We start from the raw sequence: 26,552 nt of genomic DNA, 5'->3' as shown, positions 1-26,552 counted from the left end.
ATAGGCTGTTCCCAGAGTGCTGTATCAAGGCACCTCAATGGTAAGTCTGTTGGAAGGAAACAATGTGGCAGAAAACGCTGTACAACGAGAAGAGGAGACCGGACCCTGAGGAAGATTGTGGAGAAGGACCGATTCCAGACCTTGGGGAACCTGAGGAAGCAGTGGACTGAGTCTGGTGTGGAAACATCCAGAGCCACCGTGCACAGGCGTGTGCAGGAAATGGGCTACAGGTGCCGAAATGGGCTACAGAGAAGCAGCACTGGACTGTTGCTAAGTGGTCCCAAGTACTTTTTTCTGATGAAAGCAAATTTTGCATGTCATTCGGAAATCAAGGTGCCAGAGTCTGGAGGAAGACTGGGGAGAAGGAAATGCCAAAATGCCTGAAGTCCAGTGTCAAGTACCCACAGTCAGTGATGGTGTGGGGTGCCATGTCAGCTGCTGGTGTTGGTCCACTGTGTTTCATCAAGGGCAGGGTCAATGCAGCTAGCTATCAGGAGATTTTGGAGCACTTCATGCTTCCATCGGCTGAAATGCTTTATGGAGATGAAGATTTCATTTTTCAGCACGACCTGGCACCTGCTCACAGTGCCAAAACCACTGGTAAATGGTTTACTGACCATGGTATTACTGTGCTCAATTGGCCTGCCAACTCTCCTGACCTGAACCCCATAGAGAATCTGTGGGATATTGTGAAGAGAAAGTTGAGAGACGCAAGACCCAACACTCTGGATGAGCTTAAGGCCGCTATTGAAGCATCCTGGGCCTCCATAACATCTCAGCAGTGTCACAGGCTGATTGCCTCCATGCCACGCCGCATTGAAGCAGTCATTTCTGCCAAAGGATTCCCGACCAAGTATTGAGTGCATAACTGAACATTATTATTTGATGGTTTTTTTGTTTGTTATTAAAAAACACTTTTATTTGATTGGATGGGTGAAATATGCTAATTTATTGAGACAGGTTTTTTGGGTTATCAGGAGTTGTATGCCAAAATCATCAGTATTAAAACAATAAAAGACGTGACAAATTTCAGTTGGTGGATAATGAATCTATAATATATGAAAGTTTAATTGTAATCATTACATTATGGTAAATAATGAAATTTAACACTATATGCTAATTTTTTGAGAAGGACCTGTATATATATATATATATATATATATATATATATATATACACCATATATACTGGAGTATAAGCCGAGATTTTCAGCCCATTTTTTTAGGCTGAAAGTGCCCCTCTCAGCTTATACTCGAGTCATTCCCAGGGGTCGGCAGGGGAGGGGGATCGGCAGCTGTCTAATATAATACCCACCTGCTCCTGGCGCGGTCCCTGGTTCTCCCGGCACCGGCAGCTTCTTCCTGTATTGAGCGGTAACATGTTACCGCTCATTACAGTAATGAATATGTACACGACTCCACTTCTATAGGGGTAGAACCGCATATTCATTACTGTAATGAGTGGTAACGATGAGCGCTCAACGCTGGAAGGAGCTGTCAGTGCCCGGAGAACCAGGAACCGCGCCAGGAGCAGGTGAGTATAATGGGGAGGGGGGCACTGTGCGATATTCACCTCTCCTCGTTCCGGCGCCGCTCCATCTTCCGCGTCCTCTGCAGTGACGCTCAGGTCAGACGGCGTGATGACGTGGTTAGTGCGCGCCCTCTGCCTGAACATCAGTGCAAAGAACGCTTTAGACGGAGCGACGCCGGAACGAGGAGAGGTGAATATTGAAAGTGCCGGGGGCCTGAGCGATGAGAGGTATCTGTGATTTTTTTTTTTTTTAATCGCAGCAACAGCATATGGAGCAAGTGTCTGTATGGAGCATCTTATGGGGCCATAATCCACGTTAGTGCAGTACTATATGGGGCAAGTTTCTGTATGGAGCATCTTATGGGGCCATAATCAACATTTGTGCAGCATTATATTGGGCAAATGTGTCTATGGAGCATTTTACGGGGCCATTATTAACCTTTGTGCAGCATTATATGGGGTATATTTTAATATGGAGCATCTTATGGGGCCCATCATGAACTATATGGAGCATTATATGGGGCTTGTTGTGAATTCTGTGGCTGAATTCACTCCTGTGGTCACAAGTGGTACTGCAGCTTCTGAGCTTCCTCCCTCAGGTGTTCTGGTGAGCTCGTTGGCTGCTTTGTTATTTAACTCCGCCTGATGCTGCTATCCTTGCTCCTTGTCAATGTTTCAGTGTTGGATCGGAGCTTCTGGATACTTCCTGTGGCCTGCTGCTCTGCTTAGATAAGTGCTTCTTTGCTTTTTGTGCTTCTTTTTCTGTCCAGCTTGTCAATTCGTTTTGCTTGGAAGCTCTGAGACGCAAAGGGTGTACCGCCGTGCCGTTAGTTCGGCACGGTGGGTCTTTTTGCCCCCTTTGCGTGGTTTTTTGCTTTAGGGTTTTTTGTAGACTGCAAAGTTCTCTTTGCTATCCTCGCTCTATCTAGAATATCGGGCCTCACTTTGCTGAATCTATGTCATCCCTACGTTTGTCTTTTCATCTTGCTAACAGTCATTATATGTGGGGGGCTGCCTTTTCCTTTGGGGTATTTCTCTGAGGCACATAACAGTACAAGGAGCCACCTAATGATTCTCAATAGAGGGAAAAAAGAAGTTCTGACATCATTTTTTTTTTTTTTTTCTCAGCTCTGTGTTCAATTTTTTTTTTTCCCCTAGACATTTGGGTGTTTCAGGACACAGGTGTGGACATGGATATTCAGGGTCTGTGCTCTTCAATGGATAATCTCGTTACAAATGTACAAAGGATTCAAGATACTATTGATCAGAAATCTATGTTAGAACCAAGAATTCCTATTCCTGATTTGTTTTTTGGTGATAGAACTAATTTTCTTAATTTCAAAAATAATTGTAAGCTATTTCTGGCCTTGAAACCTCATTCTTCTGGTAATCCTATTCAACAGGTTTTGATTATTATTTCTTTTTTGCGCGGCGACCCTCAGGACTGGGCATTTTCTCTTGCGCCAGGAGACCCTGCATTGAGTAATGTCAATGCGTTTTTCCTGGCGCTCGGATTACTTTACGATGAGCCTAATTCAGTGGATCAGGCTGAGAGAAATTTGCTGGCTTTGTGCCAGGGTCAGGATGATATAGAAGTATATTGTCAGAAATTTAGGAAGTGGTCAGTACTCACTCTGTGGAATGAATCTGCGCTGGCAGCTTTGTTCAGAAAGGGTCTCTCTGAGGCTCTTAAGGATGTCATGGTGGGTTTTCCTATGCCTGCTGGTTTGAATGAGTCTATGTCTTTGGCCATTCAGATCGGTCGACGCTTGCGCGAGCGTAAATCTGTGCACCATTTGGCGGTATTGTCTAAGAATAAACCTGAGCCTATGCAGTGCGATAGGACTATGACCAGAGTTGAACGGCAAGAACACAGACGTCTGAATGGTCTGTGTTTTTACTGTGGTGATTCCACTCATGCTATTTCTGATTGTCCTAAGCGCACTAAGCGGTTAGATAGGTCTGCCGTCATTGGTACTGTACAATCCAAATTCCTTCTGTCCATTACCTTGATATGCTCTTTGTGATCGTATTCTGTCATGGCGTTTGTGGATTCAGGCGCTACCCTGAATCTGATGGATTTGGATTATGCTAAACGTTGTGGGTTTTTCTTGGAGCCTTTGCGGTGTCCTATTCCGTTGAGAGGAATTGATGCTACACCTTTGGCCAAGAATAAACCTCAGTACTGGACCCAGCTGACCATGTGCATGGCTCCTGCACATCAGGAAGTTATTCGCTTTCTGGTGCTACATAATCTGCATGATGTGGTCGTGTTGGGGTTGCCATGGCTGCAAACCCATAATCCTGTATTGGATTGGAACTCTATGTCGGTATCCAGCTGGGGTTGTCAGGGGGTACATGGTGATGTTCCATTTTTGTCTATTTCGTCATCCACTCCTTCTGAGGTCCCAGAGTTCTGATTATCAGGATGTATTTGAAGAGCCCAAGTCCGATGCCCTACCTCCGCATAGGGATTGTGATTGTGCTATCAATTTGATTCCTGGTAGTAAATTCCCTAAAGGTCGATTATTTAATTTATCCGTGCCTGAACACGCCGCTATGCGCAGTTATGTGAAGGAATCCCTGGAGAAGGGACATATTCGTCCATCGTCATCACCACTGGGAGCAGGGTTCTTTTTTGTAGCCAAGAAGGATGGTTCGCTGAGACCGTGTATTGATTACCGCCTTCTTAATAAGATCACTGTTAAATTTCAGTATCCCTTGCCATTGTTATCTGACTTGTTTGCTCGGATTAAGGGGGCTAGTTGGTTCACTAAGATACATCTTCGTGGTGCGTATAATCTGGTGAGAATCAGGCAAGGAGATGAATGGAAAACTGCATTTAATACGCCCGAGGGTCATTTTGAGTATCTAGTGATGCCGTTCGGACTTGCCAATGCTCCATCTGTGTTTCAGTCTTTTATGCATGACATCTTCTGTGAGTATCTGGATAAATTCCTGATTGTTTACTTGGATGACATTTTGATCTTCTCAGATGATTGGGACTCTCATGTGAAGCAGGTCAGAATGGTTTTCCAGGTCCTGCGTGCTAATTCTTTGTTTGTGAAGGGATCAAAGAGTCTCTTCGGTGTACAGAAAGTTTCATTTTTGGGGTTCATATTTTCCCCTTCTACTATCGAGATGGATCCGGTTAAGGTCCAAGCCATCCAGGATTGGACTCAGCCGACATCTCTGAAAAGTCTGCAAAAATTCCTGGGCTTTGCTAATTTTTATCGTCGCTTCATCTGTAATTTTTCTAGCATTGCCAAACCATTGCCCGATTTGACCAAGAAGGGTGCTGATTTGGTTAATTGGTCTTCTGCTGCTGTGGAAGCTTTTCAGGAGTTGAAGCATCGTTTTTGTTCTGCCCCTGTGTTGTGTCAACCAGATGTTTCTCTTCCGTTCCAGGTCGAGGTTGATGCTTCTGAGATTGGAGCAGGGGCGGTTTTGTCACAGAGAGGTTCTGGTTGCTCAGTGTTGAAACCATGTGCTTTCTTTTCCAGGAAGTTTTCGGCTGCTGAGCGTAATTATGATGTGGGCAACCGAGAGTTGCTGGCCATGAAATGGGCATTCGAGGAATGGCGTCATTGGCTTGAAGGAGCTAAGCATCGCATGGTGGTATTGACTGATCATAAGAACCTTACTTATCTCGAGTCTGCCAAGCGCTTGAATCCTAGACAGGCCCGTTGGTCGTTATTTTTTGCCCGCTTCGATTTTGTGATTTCGTACCTTCCGGGCTCTAAAAATGTGAAGGCGGATGCTCTGTCTAGGAGTTTTGTGCCCGACTCTCCGGGTTCATCTGAGCCGGCGAGTATCCTCAAGGAAGGAGTCATTGTGTCTGCCATCTCTCCTGATTTGCGGCGAGTGTTGCAAAAATTTCAGGCGAATAGGCCTGATCGTTGTCCGGCGGAGAAACTGTTCGTCCCTGATAGGTGGACTAGTAAAGTTATCTCTGAACTTCATTGTTCGGTGTTGGCTGGTCATCCTGGAATCTTTGGTACCAGAGAGTTAGTGGCTAGATCCTTCTGGTGGCCATCTCTGTCACGGGATGTACGTACTTTTGTGCAGTCCTGTGGGATTTGTGCTAGGGCTAAGCCCTGCTGTTCTCGTGCCAGTGGGTTGCTTTTGCCCTTGCCGGTCCCAAAGAGGCCTTGGACACATATTTCGATGGATTTCATTTCTGACCTTCCCGTTTCTCAAAAGATGTCTGTCATTTGGGTGGTCTGTGATCGCTTTTCTAAAATGGTCCATCTGGTGCCCTTGGTTAAATTGCCTTCCTCCTCTGATTTGGTGCCTTTGTTCTTCCAGCATGTGGTTTGTTTGCATGGCATTCCTGAGAATATTGTTTCTGACAGAGGTTCCCAGTTTGTTTCAAGGTTTTGGCGAGCCTTTTGTGGTAGGATGGGCATTGACCTATCTTTTTCCTCGGCTTTCCATCCTCAGACTAATGGCCAGACCGAACGAACCAATCAGACCTTGGAAACATATCTGAGATGTTTTGTTTCTGCTGACCAGGATGATTGGGTGTCCTTTTTGCCGTTGGCTGAGTTCGCCCTTAATAATCGGGCCAGCTCGGCTACCTTGGTCTCTCCATTTTTCTGCAATTCTGGGTTCCATCCTCGTTTCTCTTCAGGACAGGTTGAGTCTTCGGACTGTCCTGGTGTGGATTCTGTGGTGGACAGGTTGCAGCAGATCTGGACTCAGGTAGTGGACAATTTGACCTTGTCCCAGGAGAAGGCTCAACTTTTCGCTAATCGCAGACGTCGTGTGGGTCCCCGACTTCGTGTTGGGGATCTGGTTTGGTTATCTTCTCGTCATATTCCTATGAAGTTTTCCTCTCCTAAATTTAAACCTCGTTTTATTGGTCCGTATAGGATTTCTGAGATTCTCAATCCTGTGTCTTTTCGTCTGACCCTCCCAGACTCCTTTTCCATACATAATGTATTCCATAGGTCGTTGTTGCGGAGATACGTGGCACCTATGGTTCCTTCTGTTGAGCCTCCTGCCCCGGTTTTGGTGGAGGGGGAATTGGAGTATATTGTGGAGAAAATTTTGGATTCTCGTGTTTCTAGACGGAAACTCCAGTATCTGGTTAAATGGAAGGGTTATGCTCAGGAAGATAATTCCTGGGTTTTTGCCTCTGATGTCCATGCTCCAGATCTTGTTCGTGCCTTTCATGTGGCTCATCCTGGTCGGCCTGGGGGCTCTGGTGAGGGTTCGGTGACCCCTCCTCAAGGGGGGGGTACTGTTGTGAATTCTGTGGCTGAATTCACTCCTGTGGTCACAAGTGGTACTGCAGCTTCTGAGCTTCCTCCCTCAGGTGTTCTGGTGAGCTCGATGGCTGCTTTGTTATTTAACTCCGCCTAATTCTGTCTTCCTTGCTCCTTGTCAATGTTCCAGTGTTGGATCTGAGCTTCTGGATATTTCCTGTGGCCTGCTGCTCTGCTTAGATAAGTGCTTCTTTGCTTTTTGTGCTTCTTTTTCTGTCCAGCTTGTGGTACTTAACTCAGTGGTACTGCAGCTTCTGAGCTTCCTCCCTCAGGTGTTCTGGTGAGCTCGTTAACTGCTTCAATACTTAACTCCGCCTGATGCTGCTATCCTTGCTCCTTGTCAATGTTTCAGTGTTGGATCTGAGCTTCTCCTGATTGTTCCTGTGACCTGCTGCTCTGTATAGCTAAGTGCCTTTTGCTATTTTGTTGCTTTTTTTCTGTCCAGCTTGTCTTTTGTTTTGCTGGAAGCTCTGAGACGCAAAGGGTGTACCGCCGTGCCGTTAGTTCGGCACGGTGGGTCTTTTTGCCCCCTTTGCGTGGTTTTTTGCTTTAGGGTTTTTTGTAGACTGCAAAGTTCTCTTTGCTATCCTCGCTCTATCTAGAATATCGGGCCTCACTTTGCTGAATCTATGTCATCCCTACGTTTGTCTTTTCATCTTGCTAACAGTCATTATATGTGGGGGGCTGCCTTTTCCTTTGGGGTATTTCTCTGAGGCAAGTCAGGCTTGTTTTTCTATCTTCAGGCTAGTCAGCTCCTCAGGCTGTGCCGAGTTGCATAGGTAGTGTCAGGCGCAATCCACAGCCACCTTTAGTTGTGTTTAGGATAGGTTCAGGTTGCAGTCTACAGAGATTCCACGTCTCAGAGCTCGTTCTATTGTTTTTGGGTTATTGTCTGATCACTGTATGTGCTCTGATTGTTGGCACACTGTGTCACTGGATTGCCTTCATAACAGGGGCTCCTGATTCAATATGGATGTTCAAAAACACTTAACCTACTGATATCTCAATTAATTTTACTTTTATTGGTATCTATTTTTATTTTTGAAATTTACCGGTAGCTGCTGCATTTCCCACCCTAGGCTTATACTCGAGTCATTAAGTTTTCCCATTTTTTTTGTGGCAAAACTAGGGGGGTCGGCTTATACTCGAGTATATACGGTGTGTGTGTGTATATATATATATAATGCACACACGATGTACATGCAGAAAAAGACCCCAAGTTAAAAAAAAAACTATACTAAAAGGGTAAGAATGAGATGGACATGTGATTAGTGATCAATAAGTAATCATATTAATGACAGACCATACCAAAGGGTAGTGGCACACCAATCTAAAGAAAACAAAAGATGGGACAAGCAGCATGGCTCGCTTTACACTTCCGTTCACTCTCCGTCAGGACCTTATACTCCACTCTAGGCTGTGAAGGCCGACAAGACCAACTCTTCACAACCACCAGTGATGCCGGCAGGCTGCGGCCTCATGAGTTGAAGCTGCGAGAATGTTTGAGAAAAACCCCAAGTGTGTAGAGAAGATAATTTTTGGTGAGGAGAGCCTGTGGCTGTTTTTTTTTTTATTGCTGTGTTTGTCAACTGTTAAAATCACTATATTAATACTGAGGTGAGAGAGTCCTAAATGTATATACTGTATCTATAAATGTACTGAGCACCTACAAAACTGCCGGTCATTCCAGGCTTCATCTACTCCTGACCTATCCCTTGTGAATGCCCGTGTGCAGAGTTAACAAACAAGAAGCCCATTTTCCTCATGGGCAGCATCTATGTCCCAGGAGCGCCGCAGCTCATCAGCGATCTCTCATTGACTACAGTCATCACCATTCTGCTCTTCCTCACCTCGGGCAACAGGAGCTGTAAATACGGACCTGCTGACGAGAGAACTGAAGGGATCCAAGGTAATAAGGAAGTATATGTATGGGGTTATTGGTCACCTAGTGGGAGCAACGCTGTGCAGACCCCTGACAGCGCACGGTGCTGTGCAGACCCCTAACAGATAGCGCACGGCGCTGTGCAGACCCCTAACAGATAGCGCACGGTGCTGTGCAGACCCCTAACAGATAGCGCACGGTGCTGTGCAGACCCCTAACAGATAGCGCACGGTGCTGTGCAGATGCCTGACAGCGCACGGCGCTGTGCAGACCCCTGACAGATAGCGCTCGGCGCTGTGCCGACTCCTGACAGAGCTCGGTGCTGTGCAGACCCCTAACAGATAGCGCTCGGCGCTGTGCAGACCCCTAACAGATAGCGCTCGGCGCTGTGCCGACCCCAGATAGCGCTCGGCGCTGTGCCGACCCCAGACAGAGCTCGCTGCTGTGCAGACCCCTGACAGACGGCGCTCGGTGCTACAGTCCTGACACAGTCATCCATTCCGTCCGTGCCACATTTTACTGTGCATCAGTAGTGGCATAGAAAAGCACAACCACCATAATTTAGCCCAATAAAAACAATTTTATTAAATAGAAAACATACATAAAATATCCAAACCAAAAACACAGTATCTCAAATGTGAGGGACCTATAGACTACTAAACTCTATAAACATATAGCATGTAATAGAATACGGATAAGCTAATTAGCTACTCAGCTGGGCACAGGAATTCAATCACTCACTAAAGTATGTGTGGTATAAGCTACAAGAGTATCCACATAATAGCAGAGTGTGCCTCACCCCAATATACTGTGTGACAGGTAGATTGCAATAGTCACCGCTAATACAATAGCCTCCGAGATCCAAAGTATAATTTCCCTACAAGGATTAGCACAGCCAATTATCTATTGCCAAACAGCAGTAACAAAGCGCTATACTTACTGCTAGATGAAAGGAGTAGTGTCCGGTCCCTCTCCCCGACGCGCGTTTCGTCCACACTTCTTCAGGGGGCGTGTCGGGGCAGAGGGATACACCGGCTTATATCCTGCACCATGACCAATGATCTATGAGAATGCCCGATCATGTGGAGCAACGCTACCTGATATCACCGGCGCGCCGGCTCGTTCCCCCACCATCTGACCGATGACTCATCACCCTCGGACTGCGAGCAGCAGCGCGTTCATGATGCCATGGTAACGGCTTTCATGTCCGCACGCTAGCTCTAATAGCCGAGGAGATCTGAGTTCATGGCAGGGAGACTCCGAAGCAGCGCGCACATCTCAGGCAGCGTGGAAGGACTGGGGCCAGACTAAAGGGAAAATTCCATAACAGAAAAAAATAATAACCTATACTCTGTGCCGTATATATATATATATATATATATATATATATATATATATATATATATATATATGATACTATTAAAGTGACCTATTACACAGGTCAACAAAAAAAATTTTTTTTTCTGGTGTCCAAAATATTTTAATGAATTTAGGGTAACTTTGGGGTGCTGATTCTGAATATGTCATCAGTTTTGCCAGATTGGCTCAAGTTTTTGAGATTTTTGGTATCTTATTTATAGCACTTGTTGGTAAATGCGACGCATCATCTCATTAATTTCTTTGGATTAGTACTTGAACTGAGCAGTTCTCAATATAGTTTTGTGTTAATTAGTGTTCTAAAAGTTTGTTCATAGCTTGATTTTTGCACTAACTTTATGTTGTTGTCTGTTTTCCAGTGAAAAGCATGAACTCATCAAGAAGAAGTTGTCTTAACGATCCAGACTCATTCTGTTACATTTGTGGTGAATACACACTTCATCATCATCAGGTGGGGGAAGGTCAGGTAACATGGTAACCACAGGTACAGGCACATCTTCACAATGAGGGACAGGCCTTCTTGCAGATTCCATGTTAGGTTACTCCCATTTTCGTTTCTTATGCTTATTGAATCCTTGCACTTGCACTGCACAGAAATAACAGTCATCATGATGATTTTTTTGCTCTCTCCACACCATTGGAACACCAAATTTGAAGCATTTTCTTTGTCCTTTGCTCCATTTTCGTAATAATTCGATACATGCTTTGCACACTATGTGTGGTGCCCAAAACTTGTCTTGGTCCCCAAGCATAATCCCAAAATAGGCAAAATACACTTTTTTTACGAAGTCTGTTATGTTTCTTCTATGTTTTGGCAGTGTGTATTCACCACAAATGTAACAGAATGAGTCTGGATCGTTAAGACAACTTCTTCTTGATGAGTTCATGCTTTTCACTGGAAAACAGACAACAACATAAAGTTAGTGCAAAAATCAAGCTATGAACAAACTTTTAGAACACTAATTAACACAAAACTATATTGAGAACTGCTCAGTTCAAGTACTAATCCAAAGAAATTAATGAGATGATGCGTCGCCTTTACCAACAAGTGCTATAAATAAGATACCAAAAATCTCAAAAACTTGAGCCAATCTGGCAAAACTGATGACATATTCAGAATCAGCACCCCAAAGTTACCCTAAATTCGATGAAATATCTTTGGCACCAAAAATGCTGTTGACCAGTGTATCTGTGCCGTATATACATATATGTATGATACTATTAAAGTGACCTATGCTCTGTGCCGTATTTAACTATACGTATAATACTATTAAAGTGACCTGTGCTATATACTTTTGTCAATAATAGATCATCCTACAACGTAAAAAATTATCTTAATAAATGACATAGTGAGCTACCTATTTACAAATAACATTATTAATTTAAAGTGCATAACATCATAAATGTATAAGTGTTCATAATTCATATATTTGGGCAAAAATACACAAACAATTGATAAATATGCTCATTTTCTCAAACATAACCAATAAAAATCAATAAGTGAAAATAACAGTGATAATTCTAATAAAGCAATACAGTAATAGATATCATAACAAAAATAAGGTAATAAGATTAAAAAAAAAAAAATTATAAATAAATAGATAAATAAAAAATAAATAATAAAAAGAAAAATAATTATACATTATACAAAAAGGATGAAATTGTATATGTATGCAAAGTGCAAAGATCTGTAGAATTTCTCTAAGAGGTCTCCGATATTCATCCCTTCTTTCTTCCCATGATTAGTATTGCCGGGTCTACATCCACAGTGTCAATTTCTGATCAGACTGCAACAGGATAAGTAAAGCCAATGTCTAATAGATAATAAATAATAAAATATAAATGTTAAAACTTAGCAACACAACAAAGACATTATTAAAATATACTAGAACCCTCTACCCCTAAAACCTAAAGAGAACTGGAGATCAGACAGTTGAAAATATTACAAAAAAGCACTGAAACCAAAACTCTCATTTAGCCCATCCGGGGCCATGGTGCTCAACCTATAAATTCACTTACATTCAAGTTTGGCCAGATTTTTTGCCAAATCACCTCCCCTCGGGCCCATTTTAACAACATCGATCCCTTTAACCTTCAGAAGATTTGAGTCACAGTCGTGATTATGGAAAAAATGACGAGGTATTGTTTTTAGCTGAGTCGGGTCCTCACATGTCTTAGGCTTATCAATATCTCTGACATGTTCGCGTACGCGTATACGCAATTCCCGGGTTGTGAGGCCTATGTAGAGTTTTCCGCACGGGCATTCTGCACTATAAACTACCCCTTTTGTGGAGCAGGTAATAAAATGTCTAATTGTATAGGTGCGACTTCCAACTGCATTAATGAATTCTTTGCTCTTCAACATATTTGCGCATCCTTTACAATGTCCACATGGGAAACATCCCTTAGTCTCCAACCAAGTCTGATTCCTTTTATCCTGTGGCTCATAGTGGGCTATGCACCAACAGATCTTTCAGATTTTTAGATCTTCGTGCCGTAATCAGGGGTTTTGATGGTAGACACTTTTTGAGAGTAGGATCTGATAGTAGGATGGGCCAGTATTTATCGATTATCCCCCTAAAGTCTACCCATTGACTATTGAAGGTAGTAATCAAATGTATATGACCTTCTTTTTCTTCCACTTTGGGCTTGTTTTTGTAGAGTAATTCATTTCTGGGAGTATGTCTGGCTCGGTGGTACCCATCCCTTATCATTCTCTTGTTGTAACCCCTGTCACGAAATCTTTGTCTCATAGTCTTAGCTTGTTCTTCAAAAGAGTAATCATCCGAACAAATTCTTTTTAATCTCAGGAATTGGCCCGTTGGTATTCCTTTTATGGTAGACCTAGGATGTAACAAAGTTGCATGCAACAAGGTATTTGTTGCAGTAGGCTTTCTAAAGACCTCTGTGGTTAAATTACCACTGGGTGCTGTTATAATCAATATATCTAGGAATTCCAATTCTCTTCCCACTTTATATGTCAATTTCACATTCAATTCGTTAGTATTGAGCCGGGTCATGAGCAAATCCAATTCATGTCTAGGGCCTTCCCAGATGAACCACACATCATCGATATATCTCATCCAATGATGTATGTTTTCTGAACCTGGGACTGGATTGCTAGTGAAGATCTCCCTTTCCCACGCACCTAAAAACAAATTTGCATATGAGGGCGCACAAGACGCCCCCATAGCAGTACCCTGCTTCTGCAAATAGAATTTTTTATTGAATATAAAGCAATTATGGGTCAAAATGAATTCTAGAAGACAAATCAGGAGGTCCACCAACCGCGCATCCAAGCTACTCATTCTGAGAAACCATTTGGTTGCTGCTATCCCATCATTATGTCTAATAGATGTATACAGGGACTCCACGTCTGCAGTAACCATCACCATGCTCTCGGTCAGATGCATATTGTCTAATCTCTGTAAAGCAGACGTGGTGTCCCTGATATACGATGGTAAGCTAGCCACCAAAGTCTTCAGAAAAGAGTCAAGAGTGTCGCAGATGATTTCACACAACCAGTCATTGCCTGCCACTATAGGCCTTCCAGGGGGATTTATTGGGTCTTTGTGAATTTTGGGGATAATATAGAAAGTAGGTAGTTTAGGTTCCAATTTGCTTATCGTTTCCAGTACTTGTTTTGGAATTATACCCTCGTATACTGCTTCTTCCAAAATAGTGATTAATTCCGCCTTGTAAGCTGGGAGCGGATTGGATGGCAACCTACGATAACACTTAGTATCATTTAAAAGTTTGTAGGCCTGTATCTCATATTGCTCGCTTGGCCATATAACAAGGTTGCCACCCTTATCCGCTGCCTTAAAAACAACGTCCTCCCACTTTTGCATTTCCCCAAGAGCTTTTTGTTGATCATAAGTCAAGTTGAATTTTTTATATCTATTTGTGGCCAGTTTTTCAATATCTCTCGATACCATCTTAGTAAAGAATTCAACTGCAGGGCACACATTTAATGGGGGGAATTTTTTTGGCTTTTTGAATAAATCACTAGGGAAATTGCTTACCTCAGACATATTCTTATTCTGTTCCATCAAAGAGATTAGAGCCTCCAGGGCTTCTTGTTCTCCTTCCGTATTTCTATTATCAGGTAGAGTATTTTTGTGATGGAATTTTTTAAGTAGCACTTTACGAGCGAATAAATGTACATCCTTAGTGGCTAGAAACGGATCTAAGGAACAGGATGGAGAAAAAGTCAGCCCTTTTTCCAGAACCTCAACTTGTGATGCAGTGAGTATGTGTGAAGAGAGATTAATTACCTTATTTCTATCACTCTCTTCATTTCTTTCTTTTCTGAAATGTTTCGATATTTGTGAAGCTTTTTTTCGATTTGTATACCTTGTGACCGGTCCGGATCGCGTTGGTATCTCTGTCACTTTCAAATCCCTGTGCTCCCAAGGAGGAGGCCAGAGAACTCATAGATTCACTCCTTGTGGACTGGAAGGATTTAGTATTACGATCCTGATTCTGCCACCGGAAAATCTTCTTCGATTCATAATCCACCACATCTCTGGAGAATTTTTTCTTTTTCCCTTCACTGATATTATGCTCACATTTTTCTAATTCATTATCGATGTCTTTAAGGCAACGATCCAAAAAATCTCCTTGAATTTCTTTTTGGATCGTTTTAAATTGGAGATCAATTTCCTCGTCTAATTTTTTCAGAACTATCGTATTGTGTTCAATAATAATCTGCATAAACGTTGCTGAGCACAAATTAGCGGCATCAAGTCCTGACACAGTGTAGCAGGAGTCACCACAGCCTGCAGTCAGCAGAGGAGACAGGACGCCTCACAGCTGCTCCTGTTGTGAATTCTGTGGCTGAATTCACTCCTGTGGTCACAAGTGGTACTGCAGCTTCTGAGCTTCCTCCCTCAGGTGTTCTGGTGAGCTCGTTAACTGCTTCAATACTTAACTCCGCCTGATGCTGCTATCCTTGCTCCTTGTCAATGTTTCAGTGTTGGATCTGAGCTTCTCCTGATTGTTCCTGTGACCTGCTGCTCTGTATAGCTAAGTGCCTTTTGCTATTTTGTTGCTTTTTTTCTGTCCAGCTTGTCTTTTGTTTTGCTGGAAGCTCTGAGACGCAAAGGGTGTACCGCCGTGCCGTTAGTTCGGCACGGTGGGTCTTTTTTGCCCCCTTTGCGTGGTTTTTGCTTTAGGGTTTTTTGTAGACTGCAAAGTTCGCTTTACTGTCCTCGCTCTGTCCTAGAATATCGGGCCCCACTTTGCTGAATCTATTTCATCCCTACGTTTTGTCTTTTCATCTTACTCACAGTCATTATATGTGGGGGGCTGCCTTTTCCTTTGGGGAATTTCTCTGGGGCAAGTCAGGCCTATTTTTCTATCTTCAGGCTAGCTAGTTTCTTAGGCTGTGCCGAGTTGCCTAGGTAGTTGTTAGGCGCAATCCACAGCCGCTTTTAGTTGTGTTTAGGATAGGATCAGGTGAGCAGTCTACAGAGTTTCCACGTCTCAGAGCTCGTTCTTGTGTTTTTGGGTATTTGTCAGATCACTGTGTGCGCTCTGATCGCTAAGCACACTGTGTCTCTGGATTGCCTTCATAACACCTGTCATTAGCAAACATAACAGTACAAGGAGCCAAACTAATGATTCTCAATAGAGGGAAAGAAAAAGTTCTGACATCATTTTTTTTTTTTTCTGCTCTGTGTTCACTTTTTTTTTTTTCCCCTAGACATTTGGGTGATTCTGGACACAGGTGTGGACATGGATATTCAGGGTCTGTGCTCTTCAATGGATAATCTCGTTATAAATGTACAAAAAATTCAAGATACTATTGATCGGAAATCTATGTTAGAACCAAGAATTCCTATTCCTGATTTGTTTTTTGGAGATAGAACTAAGTTTCTAAGTTTCAAAAATAATTGTAAGCTATTTCTGGCCTTGAAACCTCATTCTTCTGGTAATCCTATTCAACAGGTTTTGATTATTATTTCTTTTTTGCGCGGCGATCCGCAAGACTGGGCATTTTCTCTTGCGCCAGGAGACCCTGCATTGAGTAGTGTCGATGCGTTTTTCCTGGCGCTCGGATTGCTGTACGATGAGCCTAATTCAGTGGATCAGGCTGAGAAAAATTTGCTGGCTTTGTGCCAGGGTCAGGATGATATAGAAGTATATTGTCAGAAATTTAGGAAATGGTCAGTACTCACTCAGTGGAATGAATCTGCGCTGGCAGCTTTGTTCAGAAAGGGTCTCTCTGAGGCTCTTAAGGATGTCATGGTGGGATTTCCTATGCCTGCTGGTTTGAATGAGTCTTTGTCTTTGGCCATTCAGATCGGTCGACGCTTGCGCGAGCGTAAATCTGTGCACCATTTGGCGGTATTGCCTGAGGTTAAACCTGAGCCTATGCAGTGCGATAGGACTATGACTAGAGTTGAACGGCAGGAATACAGACGTCTGAATGGTCTGTGTTTCTACTGTGGTGATTCCACTCATGCTATTTCTGATTGTCCTAAGCGCACTAAGTGGGCCGCTAGGTCTGCCGTCATTGGTACTGTAAAGTCCAAATTCCTTCTGTCCATTACCTTGATATGCTCTTTGTCGTCGTTTTCTGTCATGGCGTTTGTGGATTCGGGCGCTGCCCTGAATCTGATGGATTTGGATTATGCTAAACGTTGTGGGTTTTTCTTGGAGCCTTTGCGGTGTCCTATTCCATTGAGAGGAATTGATGCTACACCTTTGGCCAAGAATAAACCTCAGTACTGGGCCCAGCTGACCATGTGCATGGCTCCTGCACATCAGGAAGTTATTCGCTTTCTGGTGTTGCATAATCTGCATTATGTGGTCGTGTTGGGGTTGCCATGGCTACAAACCCATAATCCAGTATTGGATTGGAATTCCATGTCGGTATCCAGCTGGGGTTGTCAGGGGGTACATGGTGATGTTCCATTTTTGTCGATTTCGTCATCCACCCCTTCTGAGGTCCCAGAGTTCTTGTCTGATTATCAGGATGTATTTGAAGAGCCCAAGTCCGATGCCCTACCTCCGCATAGGGATTGTGATTGTGCTATCAATTTGATTCCTGGTAGTAAATTCCCTAAAGGTCGATTATTTAATTTGTCCGTGCCCAAACACGCCGCTATGCGCAGTTATGTGAAGGAATCCCTGGAGAAGGGACATATTCGCCCATCGTCATCACCACTGGGAGCAGGGTTCTTCTTTGTAGCCAAGAAGGATGGTTCGCTGAGACCGTGTATTGATTACCGCCTTCTTAATAAGATCACTGTTAAATTTCAGTATCCCTTGCCATTGTTATCTGACTTGTTTGCTCGGATTAAGGGGGCTAGTTGGTTCACTAAGATAGATCTTCGTGGTGCGTATAATCTGGTGAGAATCAGGCAAGGAGATGAATGGAAAACTGCATTCAATACACCCGAGGGTCATTTTGAGTATCTAGTGATGCCGTTCGGACTTGCCAATGCTCCATCTGTGTTTCAGTCTTTTATGCATGACATCTTCCGTGAGTATCTGGATAAATTCCTGATTGTTTACTTGGATGACATTTTGATCTTCTCAGATGATTGGGAGTCTCATGTGAAGCAGGTCAGAATGGTTTTTCAGGTCCTGCGTGCTAATTCTTTGTTTGTGAAGGGATCAAAGTGTCACTTCGGTGTGCAGAAAGTTTCATTTTTGGGGTTCATCTTTACCCCTTCTACTATCGAGATGGATCCAGTTAAGGTCCAAGCCATCCAGGATTGGATTCAGCCGACATCTCTGAAAAGTCTGCAAAAGTTCCTGGGCTTTGCTAATTTTTATCGTCGCTTCATCTGTAATTTTTCTAGCATTGCCAAACCATTGACCGATTTGACCAAGAAGGGTGCTGATTTGGTTAATCGGTCTTCTGCTGCTGTGGAAGCTTTTCAGGAGTTGAAGCGTCGTTTTTGTTCTGCCCCTGTGTTGTGTCAGCCAGATGTTTCTCTTCCGTTCCAGGTCGAGGTTGATGCTTCTGAGATTGGAGCAGGGGCGGTTTTGTCACTGAGAGGTTCTGATTCCTCAGTGATGAAACCATGTGCTTTCTTTTCCAGGAAGTTTTCGCCCGCTGAGCGTAATTATGATGTGGGCAACCGAGAGTTGCTGGCCATGAAGTGGGCATTCGAGGAGTGGCGCCATTGGCTTGAAGGAGCTAAGCATCGCGTGGTGGTATTGACTGATCATAAGAACTTGACTTATCTCGAGTCTGCCAAGCGCTTGAATCCTAGACAGGCCCGTTGGTCGTTATTTTTTGCCCGCTTCGACTTTGTGATTTCGTACCTTCCGGGCTCTAAAAATGTGAAGGCGGATGCTCTGTCTAGGAGTTTTGTGCCCGACTCTCCGGGTTTATCTGAGCCAGCGGGTATCCTCAAGGAAGGAGTCATTGTTTCTGCCATCTCCCCTGATTTGCGGCGGGTGCTGCAAAAATTTCAGGCGAATAAACCTGATCGTTGTCCAGCGGAGAAACTGTTCGTCCCTGATAGGTGGACTAATAAACTTATCTCTGAACTTCATTGTTCGGTGTTGGCTGGTCATCCTGGAATCTTTGGCACCAGAGAGTTAGTGGCTAGATCCTTCTGGTGGCCATCTCTGTCACGGGATGTACGTACTTTTGTGCAGTCCTGTGGGATTTGTGCTAGGGCTAAGCCCTGCTGTTCTCGTGCCAGTGGGTTGCTTTTGCCCTTGCCGGTCCCAAAGAGGCCTTGGACACATATTTCGATGGATTTCATTTCTGACCTTCCCGTTTCTCAAAAAATGTCAGTCATTTGGGTGGTCTGTGATCGCTTTTCTAAAATGGTCCATCTGGTGCCCTTGGCTAAATTGCCTTCCTCCTCTGATTTGGTACCTTTGTTCTTTCAGCATGTGGTTCGGTTGCATGGCATTCCTGAGAATATTGTTTCTGACAGGTTCCCAGTTTGTTTCAAGGTTTTGGCGAGCCTTTTGTGGTAGGATGGGCATTGACCTATCCTTTTCCTCGGCTTTCCATCCTCAGACTAATGGCCAGACCGAACGAACCAATCAGACCTTGGAAACATATCTGAGATGTTTTGTTTCTGCTGACCAGGATGATTGGGTGTCCTTTTTGCCGTTGGCTGAGTTCGCCCTTAATAATCGGGCCAGCTCGGCTACCTTGGTCTCTCCATTTTTTTGCAATTCTGGGTTCCATCCTCGTTTCTCTTCAGGACAGGTTGAGTCTTCGGACTGTCCTGGTGTGGATTCTGTGGTGGACAGGTTGCAGCAGATCTGGACTCAGGTAGTGGACAATTTGACCTTGTCCCAGGAAAAGGCTCAACTTTTCGCTAATCGCAGACGCCGTGTGGGTCCCCGACTTCGTGTTGGGGATCTGGTTTGGTTATCTTCTCGTCATATTCCTATGAAGGTTTCCTCTCCTAAATTTAAACCTCGTTTTATTGGTCCGTATAGGATTTCTGAGGTTCTCAATCCTGTGTCTTTTCGTTTGACCCTCCCAGACTCCTTTTCCATACATAATGTATTCCATAGGTCGTTGTTGCGGAGATACGTGGCACCTATGGTTCCATCTGTTGAGCCTCCTGCCCCGGTTTTGGTGGAGGGGGAATTGGAGTATATTGTGGAGAAGATTTTGGATTCTCGTGTTTCTAGACGGAAACTCCAGTATCTGGTTAAATGGAAGGGTTATGCTCAGGAAGATAATTCCTGGGTTTTTGCCTCTGATGTTCATGCTCCAGATCTTGTTCGTGCCTTTCATGCGGCTCATCCTGGTCGGCCTGGGGGCTCTGGTGAGGGTTCGGTGACCCCTCCTCAAGGGGGGAATACTGTTGTGAATTCTGTGGCTGAATTCACTCCTGTGGTCACAAGTGGTACTGCAGCTTCTGAGCTTCCTCCCTCAGGTGTTCTGGTGAGCTCGTTAACTGCTTCAATGCTTAACTCCGCCTGATGCTGCTATCCTTGCTCCTTGTCAATGTTTCAGTGTTGGATCTGAGCTTCTCCTGATTGTTCCTGTGACCTGCTGCTCTGTATAGCTAAGTGCCTTTTGCTATTTTGTTGCTTTTTTTCTGTCCAGCTTGTCTTTTGTTTTGCTGGAAGCTCTGAGACGCAAAGGGTGTACCGCCGTGCCGTTAGTTCGGCACGGTGGGTCTTTTTTGCCCCCTTTGCGTGGTTTTTGCTTTAGGGTTTTTTGTAGACTGCAAAGTTCGCTTTACTGTCCTCGCTCTGTCCTAGAATATCGGGCCCCACTTTGCTGAATCTATTTCATCCCTACGTTTTGTCTTTTCATCTTACTCACAGTCATTATATGTGGGGGGCTGCCTTTTCCTTTGGGGAATTTCTCTGGGGCAAATCAGGCCTATTTTTCTATCTTCAGGCTAGCTAGTTTCTTAGGTTGTGCCGAGTTGCCTAGGTAGTTGTTAGGCGCAATCCACAGCCGCTTTTAGTTGTGTTTAGGATAGGATCAGGTGTGCAGTCTACAGAGTTTCCACGTCTCAGAGCTCGTTCTTGTGTTTTTGGGTATTTGTCAGATCACTGTGTGCGCTCTGATCGCTAAGCACACTGTGTCTCTGGATTGCCTTCATAACACCTGTCATTAGCAAACATAACATGCTCCATCCTCTACAGCCTCACAGCTCAGCCTGTGGGGTCACATGGGAGGGGCGGGGCTACATGGAGGGGAGGGGCCATAGGTAACCAGGCAGGAAGAAATAAGAAAGAAAGAAGGGGAGATGGAAGACAAGAGAGAGACAGAAGGGAAGAAAGAGACAGGAGGTAAGAGAGAGACACAGGATGGAGGAGAGACTTCTATACCCCACCGAGTCCCCCTATTATTTTACCATTTGCTTTGGCAATGCTAATATGTACTTAGTCCTGCCAATAAAGCTCATTTGAATTGAATTGAGAGAGACTGGAGGAGCGAGAGAGAGCAGACTCTGCCAGCAGTGCCCCCAGGAGGCCTTGGAGGATGAGGCCCACTTCCTGCTGAGGTGTCCCAAATACTCAGCAGTGAAGGACACTTGCCTCAAGAGACTGTCTGATCTCCTCCCAGGCTTCACCTTCATGAAGGAGGAAGAGAACCTACCGATAATACTGGGGGAAGAGGAAAGAGCAGCAGCCATAGTGGCGGAATATGTCAGTGCCTGCCACAGACTAAGGCCGGCCTCACACTCAGCGTATGAAAATACGGTCCATATATTACGGCCGTAATACGCTGAAAAGTCCCGAAAATAGTGGTCCGTAGCTCCTTCGTAGGCAGGGTGTTTCAGCGTCTTTTGCGCATGGCATCCTCCGTATGTAATCCGTATGGCATCCGTACTGCGTGTTTTTATCGCAGGCATGCAAAACCGACATACGGCTATACAAGGGATCCATGTGTTAAAAAAAAACATATACTGTATGTATATATATGTATATATATATATATGTCAGTAGACACATATGTATATATATTATTACTTCATACAGCGCAGTCAGTGTCCCCGGCGCTCCGCTCCCCGCAGTCAGTGTCCCCGATGCTCCGCTCCCCGCAGTCAGTGTCCCCGGCGCTCCGCTCCCCGCAGTCAGTGTCCCCGGCGCTCCGCTCCCCGCAGTCAGTGTCCCCGGCGCTCCGCTCCCCGCAGTCAGTGTCCCCGGCGCTCCGCTCCCCGCAGTCAGTGTCCCCATCGCTCAGCTCCCCGCAGTCAGTGTCCCCGGTGCCCGCTCCATACTCCCCTCCGGTCACCGCTAACACAGGGTTAATGCCGGCGGTAACGGACTGCGGCATGGGTAACGCATTCCGTTACTGCAGCTATTAACCCTGTGTGTCCCCAACCTTTTACTATTGATGCTGCCTAGGCGGCATCAATAGTAAAAGAAAGTAATGTTAAAAATAGTAAAAAAACTAAAAACCTGCTATACTCACCCTCCGTTGTCCGCTGAGCCGCTCGTGCCTGCTGCCATCTTCCTTTGCCAGCGATGCTTTGCAAAATTACCCAGAAGACCTAGCGGTCTCGCGAGACCGCTAAGTCATATGGGTAATTTCGCAAAGCATCCGGGGAACGCAAGATGGCGGCAGCCGCGCGCCCATCTGCACAGCGCCATTGGATCCCAGGAAGCGGAGAGACGGGACGCTGAGGAGCAGCAACCAGAATGGTGAGTATGTTCAACTACAAGGGGACCTCGAATCGTTAGGTGAGTATGTTTATTTTTTATTTTTTTAACCTGTGACATACTTGGCTCGGTAATATACTACGTCACTGGGCAATATACTACGTGGCTCTGTGCTGTATACTACAAGGCTGGGCAATATACTACCTCGCTCTGCAATATACTACGTGGCTCTGTGCTGTATACTATGTGGCTGGGCAATATACTACGTGGCTCTGTGCTGTATACTACGTGGCTGGACAATATACTACCTCGCTCTGCAATATACTACGTGGCTCTCTGCTGTATACTATGTGGCTGGGCAATATACTACGTGACTGGGCAATATACTACGTGGCTAGGCAATATACTACGTGGCTGGGCAATATACTACGTCGCTGGGCAATATACTACGTGGCTGGCCAATATACTATGTGGACATGCATATTCTAGAATACCCGATGCATTAGAATCGGCCACCACATAGTGTATATATATATATATATATATATATATATATACATATATATATATATACTAGATGGTGGCCCGATTCTAACGCATCGGGTATTCTAGAATATGCATGTCCACGTAGTATATTGCACAACCCACGTAGTATATTGCCCAGCCACGTAGTATATTACCCAACCACGTAGTATATTGCCCAGCCATGTAGTATATTGTCCAGTCACGTAGTATATTGCCCAGCCACATAGTATATTGCCCAGCCACGTAGTATATTACCCAGTCACGTAGTATATTGCCTAGATACGTAGTATATTGCCCAGTCACGTAGTATATTGCCCAGCTACGTAGTATATTGCACTGCGACGTAGTATACAGCACAGAGCCACGTAGTATACAGCACAGCCACGTAGTATACTGCCCAGTCACGTAGTATAATGGCCAGTCACGTAGTATATTGCCCAGACACGTATGTAACAGGTTAAAAAAGAGTTAAAATAAAAAATAAACATATACTCACCTTCCAAGGGAGCCCTTGTAGTCCTGCCGCCTGTGTGCGGTGCAAGCGGCAGCTTCCGGTCCCAGGGTTGGATGAGTGCAGGACCTGTGATGACGTCGCGGTCACATGACCGTGACGTCATGGAAGGTCCTTCTCGCATACCATCCTTGGCCCCGCAACCTGCCGCTTGCACTGCCGAGGAGATGACGCGACGACGGAGGGTGAGAATAGCAGGTTTTTTGTTTTTTTAATATTTTTAACATTACATTTTTTTACTATTGATGCCGCATAGGCAGCATCAATAGTAAAAAGTTGAGGACACACAGGGTTAATAGCAGCGGTTTCGGAGTGTGTTACCCGCGGCATAACGCGGTCCGTTACCGTCGGCATTAACCCTGTGTGAGCGGTGACCGGAGGAGAGTATGCGGGCGCCGGGCGCTGACTGCGGGGAGTAAGGAGCGGCCATTTTCTTCCGGACTGTGCCCGTCGCTGATTGGTCGTGGATGTTTTGCCGCGACCAATCAGCGACTTGAAATTCCATGACAGACAGAAGCCGCGACCAATGAATATCCGTGACAGACAGACAGACGGAAGTGACCCTTAGACAATTATATAGTAGATATATTTTTTGTATTTTGTATTTTTTTATACTTTATAAAAAAAAATTCTCTTAGCCCCTCTATGGGACTTTAACTTTATTAACCCTGATCACTGTTATAATGCATTACAATGCATCACAGCTTCAGTTATACACTGATCCAAGCTCCATAGACCATGCTCTTACTATGGTCTTTGGAATTTGCTGTAGCCTGGTGACCCAGATGTCGTCATGACAACACCGATCACTTTTCTTTGCATTCTAAATGCTGTGATCAGTATCGATAGCAGCATTTAGGGGGTTAGAGTGCCAGGAGCTGTGCAGGCACCTCTCCTGGTACTTACTGCTGGGCCTCGGCTTTATGTAGAATTTTCCTACATACCTTTATAGAACATTGCTATATACCTTACAATTTGTATGGAATGTTATAATTTTACGTTTTCGTACATTTTTAATTTTCAGATCTAGATGAATGTCATTTTTAAGTTTATTTTGTTCTTGGCAGATGATTGGACCAACAGCTCTGCAAGACATATGATATCTCTGGATTTTAAAATGGATGATTGTAGCATCACACAAGATACATGCGAAGAGCATAGCAACATCTCAGATATACCCTCAGTCTTTCATATCAAAGAACTATCATCTGATCCTTTTAAAGTACTATCTCCTAATTCATCACAGACTTTTAAGCAAAATAAAAGTCATAGAAGTGTGGAAAATAAAACAACGCCCACAAGAAAGAAGACAATTTCATGCTCAGAATGTGGGAAATGTTTTACAAATAAAAGGAATCTTCCTACACATAGGAAAATTCACACAGGAGTGAAGCCATTTTCTTGCTCAGAATGTGGGAAATCTTTTGTTCGGAAATCAAATCTTGATGTACATGAGAGAATTCACACAGGAGAGAAGCCTTATTCATGTTCAGATTGTGGGAAATGTTTTACTTACAAATCAAGTCTTGTTACACATAAGAGATGTCACACAGGAGATAAGCCATTTTCATGCTCAGAATGTGGCAAATGTTTTAGTGACAAATCGAGTCTTGTTAGACATGAGAGATGTCACACAGGAGAGAAGCCATTTTCATGCTCAGAATGTGGAAAATGTTTTAGTGACAAATCAAGTCTTGTTACACATGAGAGAATTCACACCGGAGAGAAGCCATTTTCATGTTCAGAATGCGGGAAATGTTTTATTAAAAAATCACATCTTGTTAGGCATCAAGGGAGTTCACATTGGAAATAAACCATTGATATGCTCAAAATGTGGAAAATGTTTTACCAAGAAAGCTTATCTTGTCGTGCACGAGAGAATTCACACCGAAGAGAAGCCACTTTCATGCTCAAAATGTGGAAAATATTTTACTAAGAAAGATCATCTTTTCATACATGAGAGAATTCACACCGAAGAGAAGCCATTTTCATGCTCAGAATGTGGGAAATGTTTTTATATGAAATCTCATCTTGTTGTACATCAGAGAATTCACACTGGAGTGAAGCCATTTGCATGTGCAGAATGTGGGAAATGTTTTACATATAAATCAATTCTTGTAGCACATCAGTCAAGTCACACAGGAGAGAAGCCATTTTCTTGTTCAAAATGTGGAAAATCTTTTACTATGAAATCGGCTCTTGTTAGACATGAGATGACTCACACAGGAGAGAAGAAATTTTGTTGCTCAGAATGTGGGAAATGTTTTACTCAGAAATCAAGTCTTCTTGTACATGAGAGAATTCACACAGGAGAGAAGCCATTTTCATGTCCAGAATGTGGAAAATGTTTTGCAGATAAATCAACTTTTGTTAGACATCAGAAAAATCACATAGCAGCGAAGCTATTTTCATGCTCAGAGTGTGGGAAATGTTTTACATACAAATCAATTCTTTTTGCACATCAGAGAAATCACACAGGAGAGAAGCCATTTTCATGCTCAGAATGTGGGAAATGTTTTACTAAGACATCTCATCTTATTATACATGAGAGAACTCTCACAGGAGAGAAGCCATTTTCATGTTCAGAATGTGGGAAATGTTTTTCTTACAAATCAGTTCTTGTTAACCATGAGAGATGTCACAAATAAAAGAAGCCATATTTTTGTTCAGAATGTGGGAAATGTTTTATTGAAAAATCACATCTTGTCAGCCATCAGAGAACTCAAGTCGGAAGAAGCCATTTTAACCCCTTAGTGTCCAAGCCCAAATATGACATGTATCACATTATTGTGGTCAAAACAATTTTTTCAACATATCAGTTATAACAGAATGTTATATTTTTCCAGATACATTGTACTTTGTTATTAATAAATTAAGACTAAAAGTAAATACAAATAATAGAAAATATTTCTTATTAAATAATTTAAAAGAACAAGTATGTAGGCAACATAACAGAGACAGGGATACATGGTAGGTAAGCAGCAACAAGGGAAAACTATCCCCCAAAAATGAAGGGGCACCAAAAAGTAATATACAATAACTGCAAATACCAATATCTGTACAAATGATATATGTGCATGAATGTGTATAATATGATAGGTAAATAAAATGAATTCAGATATATAGATAATTCACATAAATGTCACATAATAGGTAAAATAGATTAATTAAAACATAATATCATAGCATAGATTAGAGTGCCAACAAAGATAACTCCCCGGAAATTGCATCACTTAAAGTGAAAATAGTTCATACAGGAGTATAGACCTGTATTATTTTATCCTTTTTTTCTTTTCTTTTTTTCCTTTTTCCTTTTTTTCCCCTTTTTTTTCCCCCTTTTTTTCCCACTTTTTTTTTTTTTCATTTTTTTCATATTATCTTTTTCTCCTTTTTCATT

At 43.6% G+C, this 26,552-nt stretch overlaps 1 protein-coding gene across 1 annotated transcript; it reads left to right on the top strand.

Moving 5' to 3' along the window:
• The first annotated feature begins 1,639 nt into the window (after window positions 1-1,639).
• Window positions 1,640-26,552, top strand: LOC138646177 (oocyte zinc finger protein XlCOF6-like). The gene is made up of 5 exons (XM_069735642.1): window positions 1,640-1,758; window positions 8,197-8,318; window positions 8,536-8,709; window positions 24,223-24,738; window positions 24,773-26,552. The coding sequence occupies exons 1-5, from the start codon at window positions 1,640-1,642 to the stop codon at window positions 25,801-25,803; spliced, it is 1,962 nt and encodes a 653-aa protein (XP_069591743.1). The 3' UTR covers window positions 25,804-26,552.

The sequence above is a fragment of the Ranitomeya imitator genome, chromosome 7 (genome assembly GCF_032444005.1).
Source record: "Ranitomeya imitator isolate aRanImi1 chromosome 7, aRanImi1.pri, whole genome shotgun sequence".
Lineage (NCBI taxonomy): Eukaryota > Metazoa > Chordata > Amphibia > Anura > Dendrobatidae > Ranitomeya > Ranitomeya imitator.
The sequence above is the reverse complement of the archived record's forward strand: the minus strand, read 5'-3'. Positions and strand labels throughout refer to the sequence as shown.

What these genes read in the sequence shown, in the direction of transcription:
- LOC138646177 (XM_069735642.1), top strand. Translation starts at nt 1,640, where the DNA reads ATGACGTGGTTAGTGCGCGCCCTCTGCCTGAACATCAGTGCAAAGAAC. An exon ending in GAGAACTGAAGGGATCCAAG is followed by an intron (nt 8,710 to 24,222) that starts GTAATAAGGAAG and finishes TGTTCTTGGCAG; the next exon opens with ATGATTGGACCAACAGCTCT. An exon ending in ATTTTCATGCTCAGAATGTG is followed by an intron (nt 24,739 to 24,772) that starts GCAAATGTTTTA and finishes GAGTCTTGTTAG; the next exon opens with ACATGAGAGATGTCACACAG.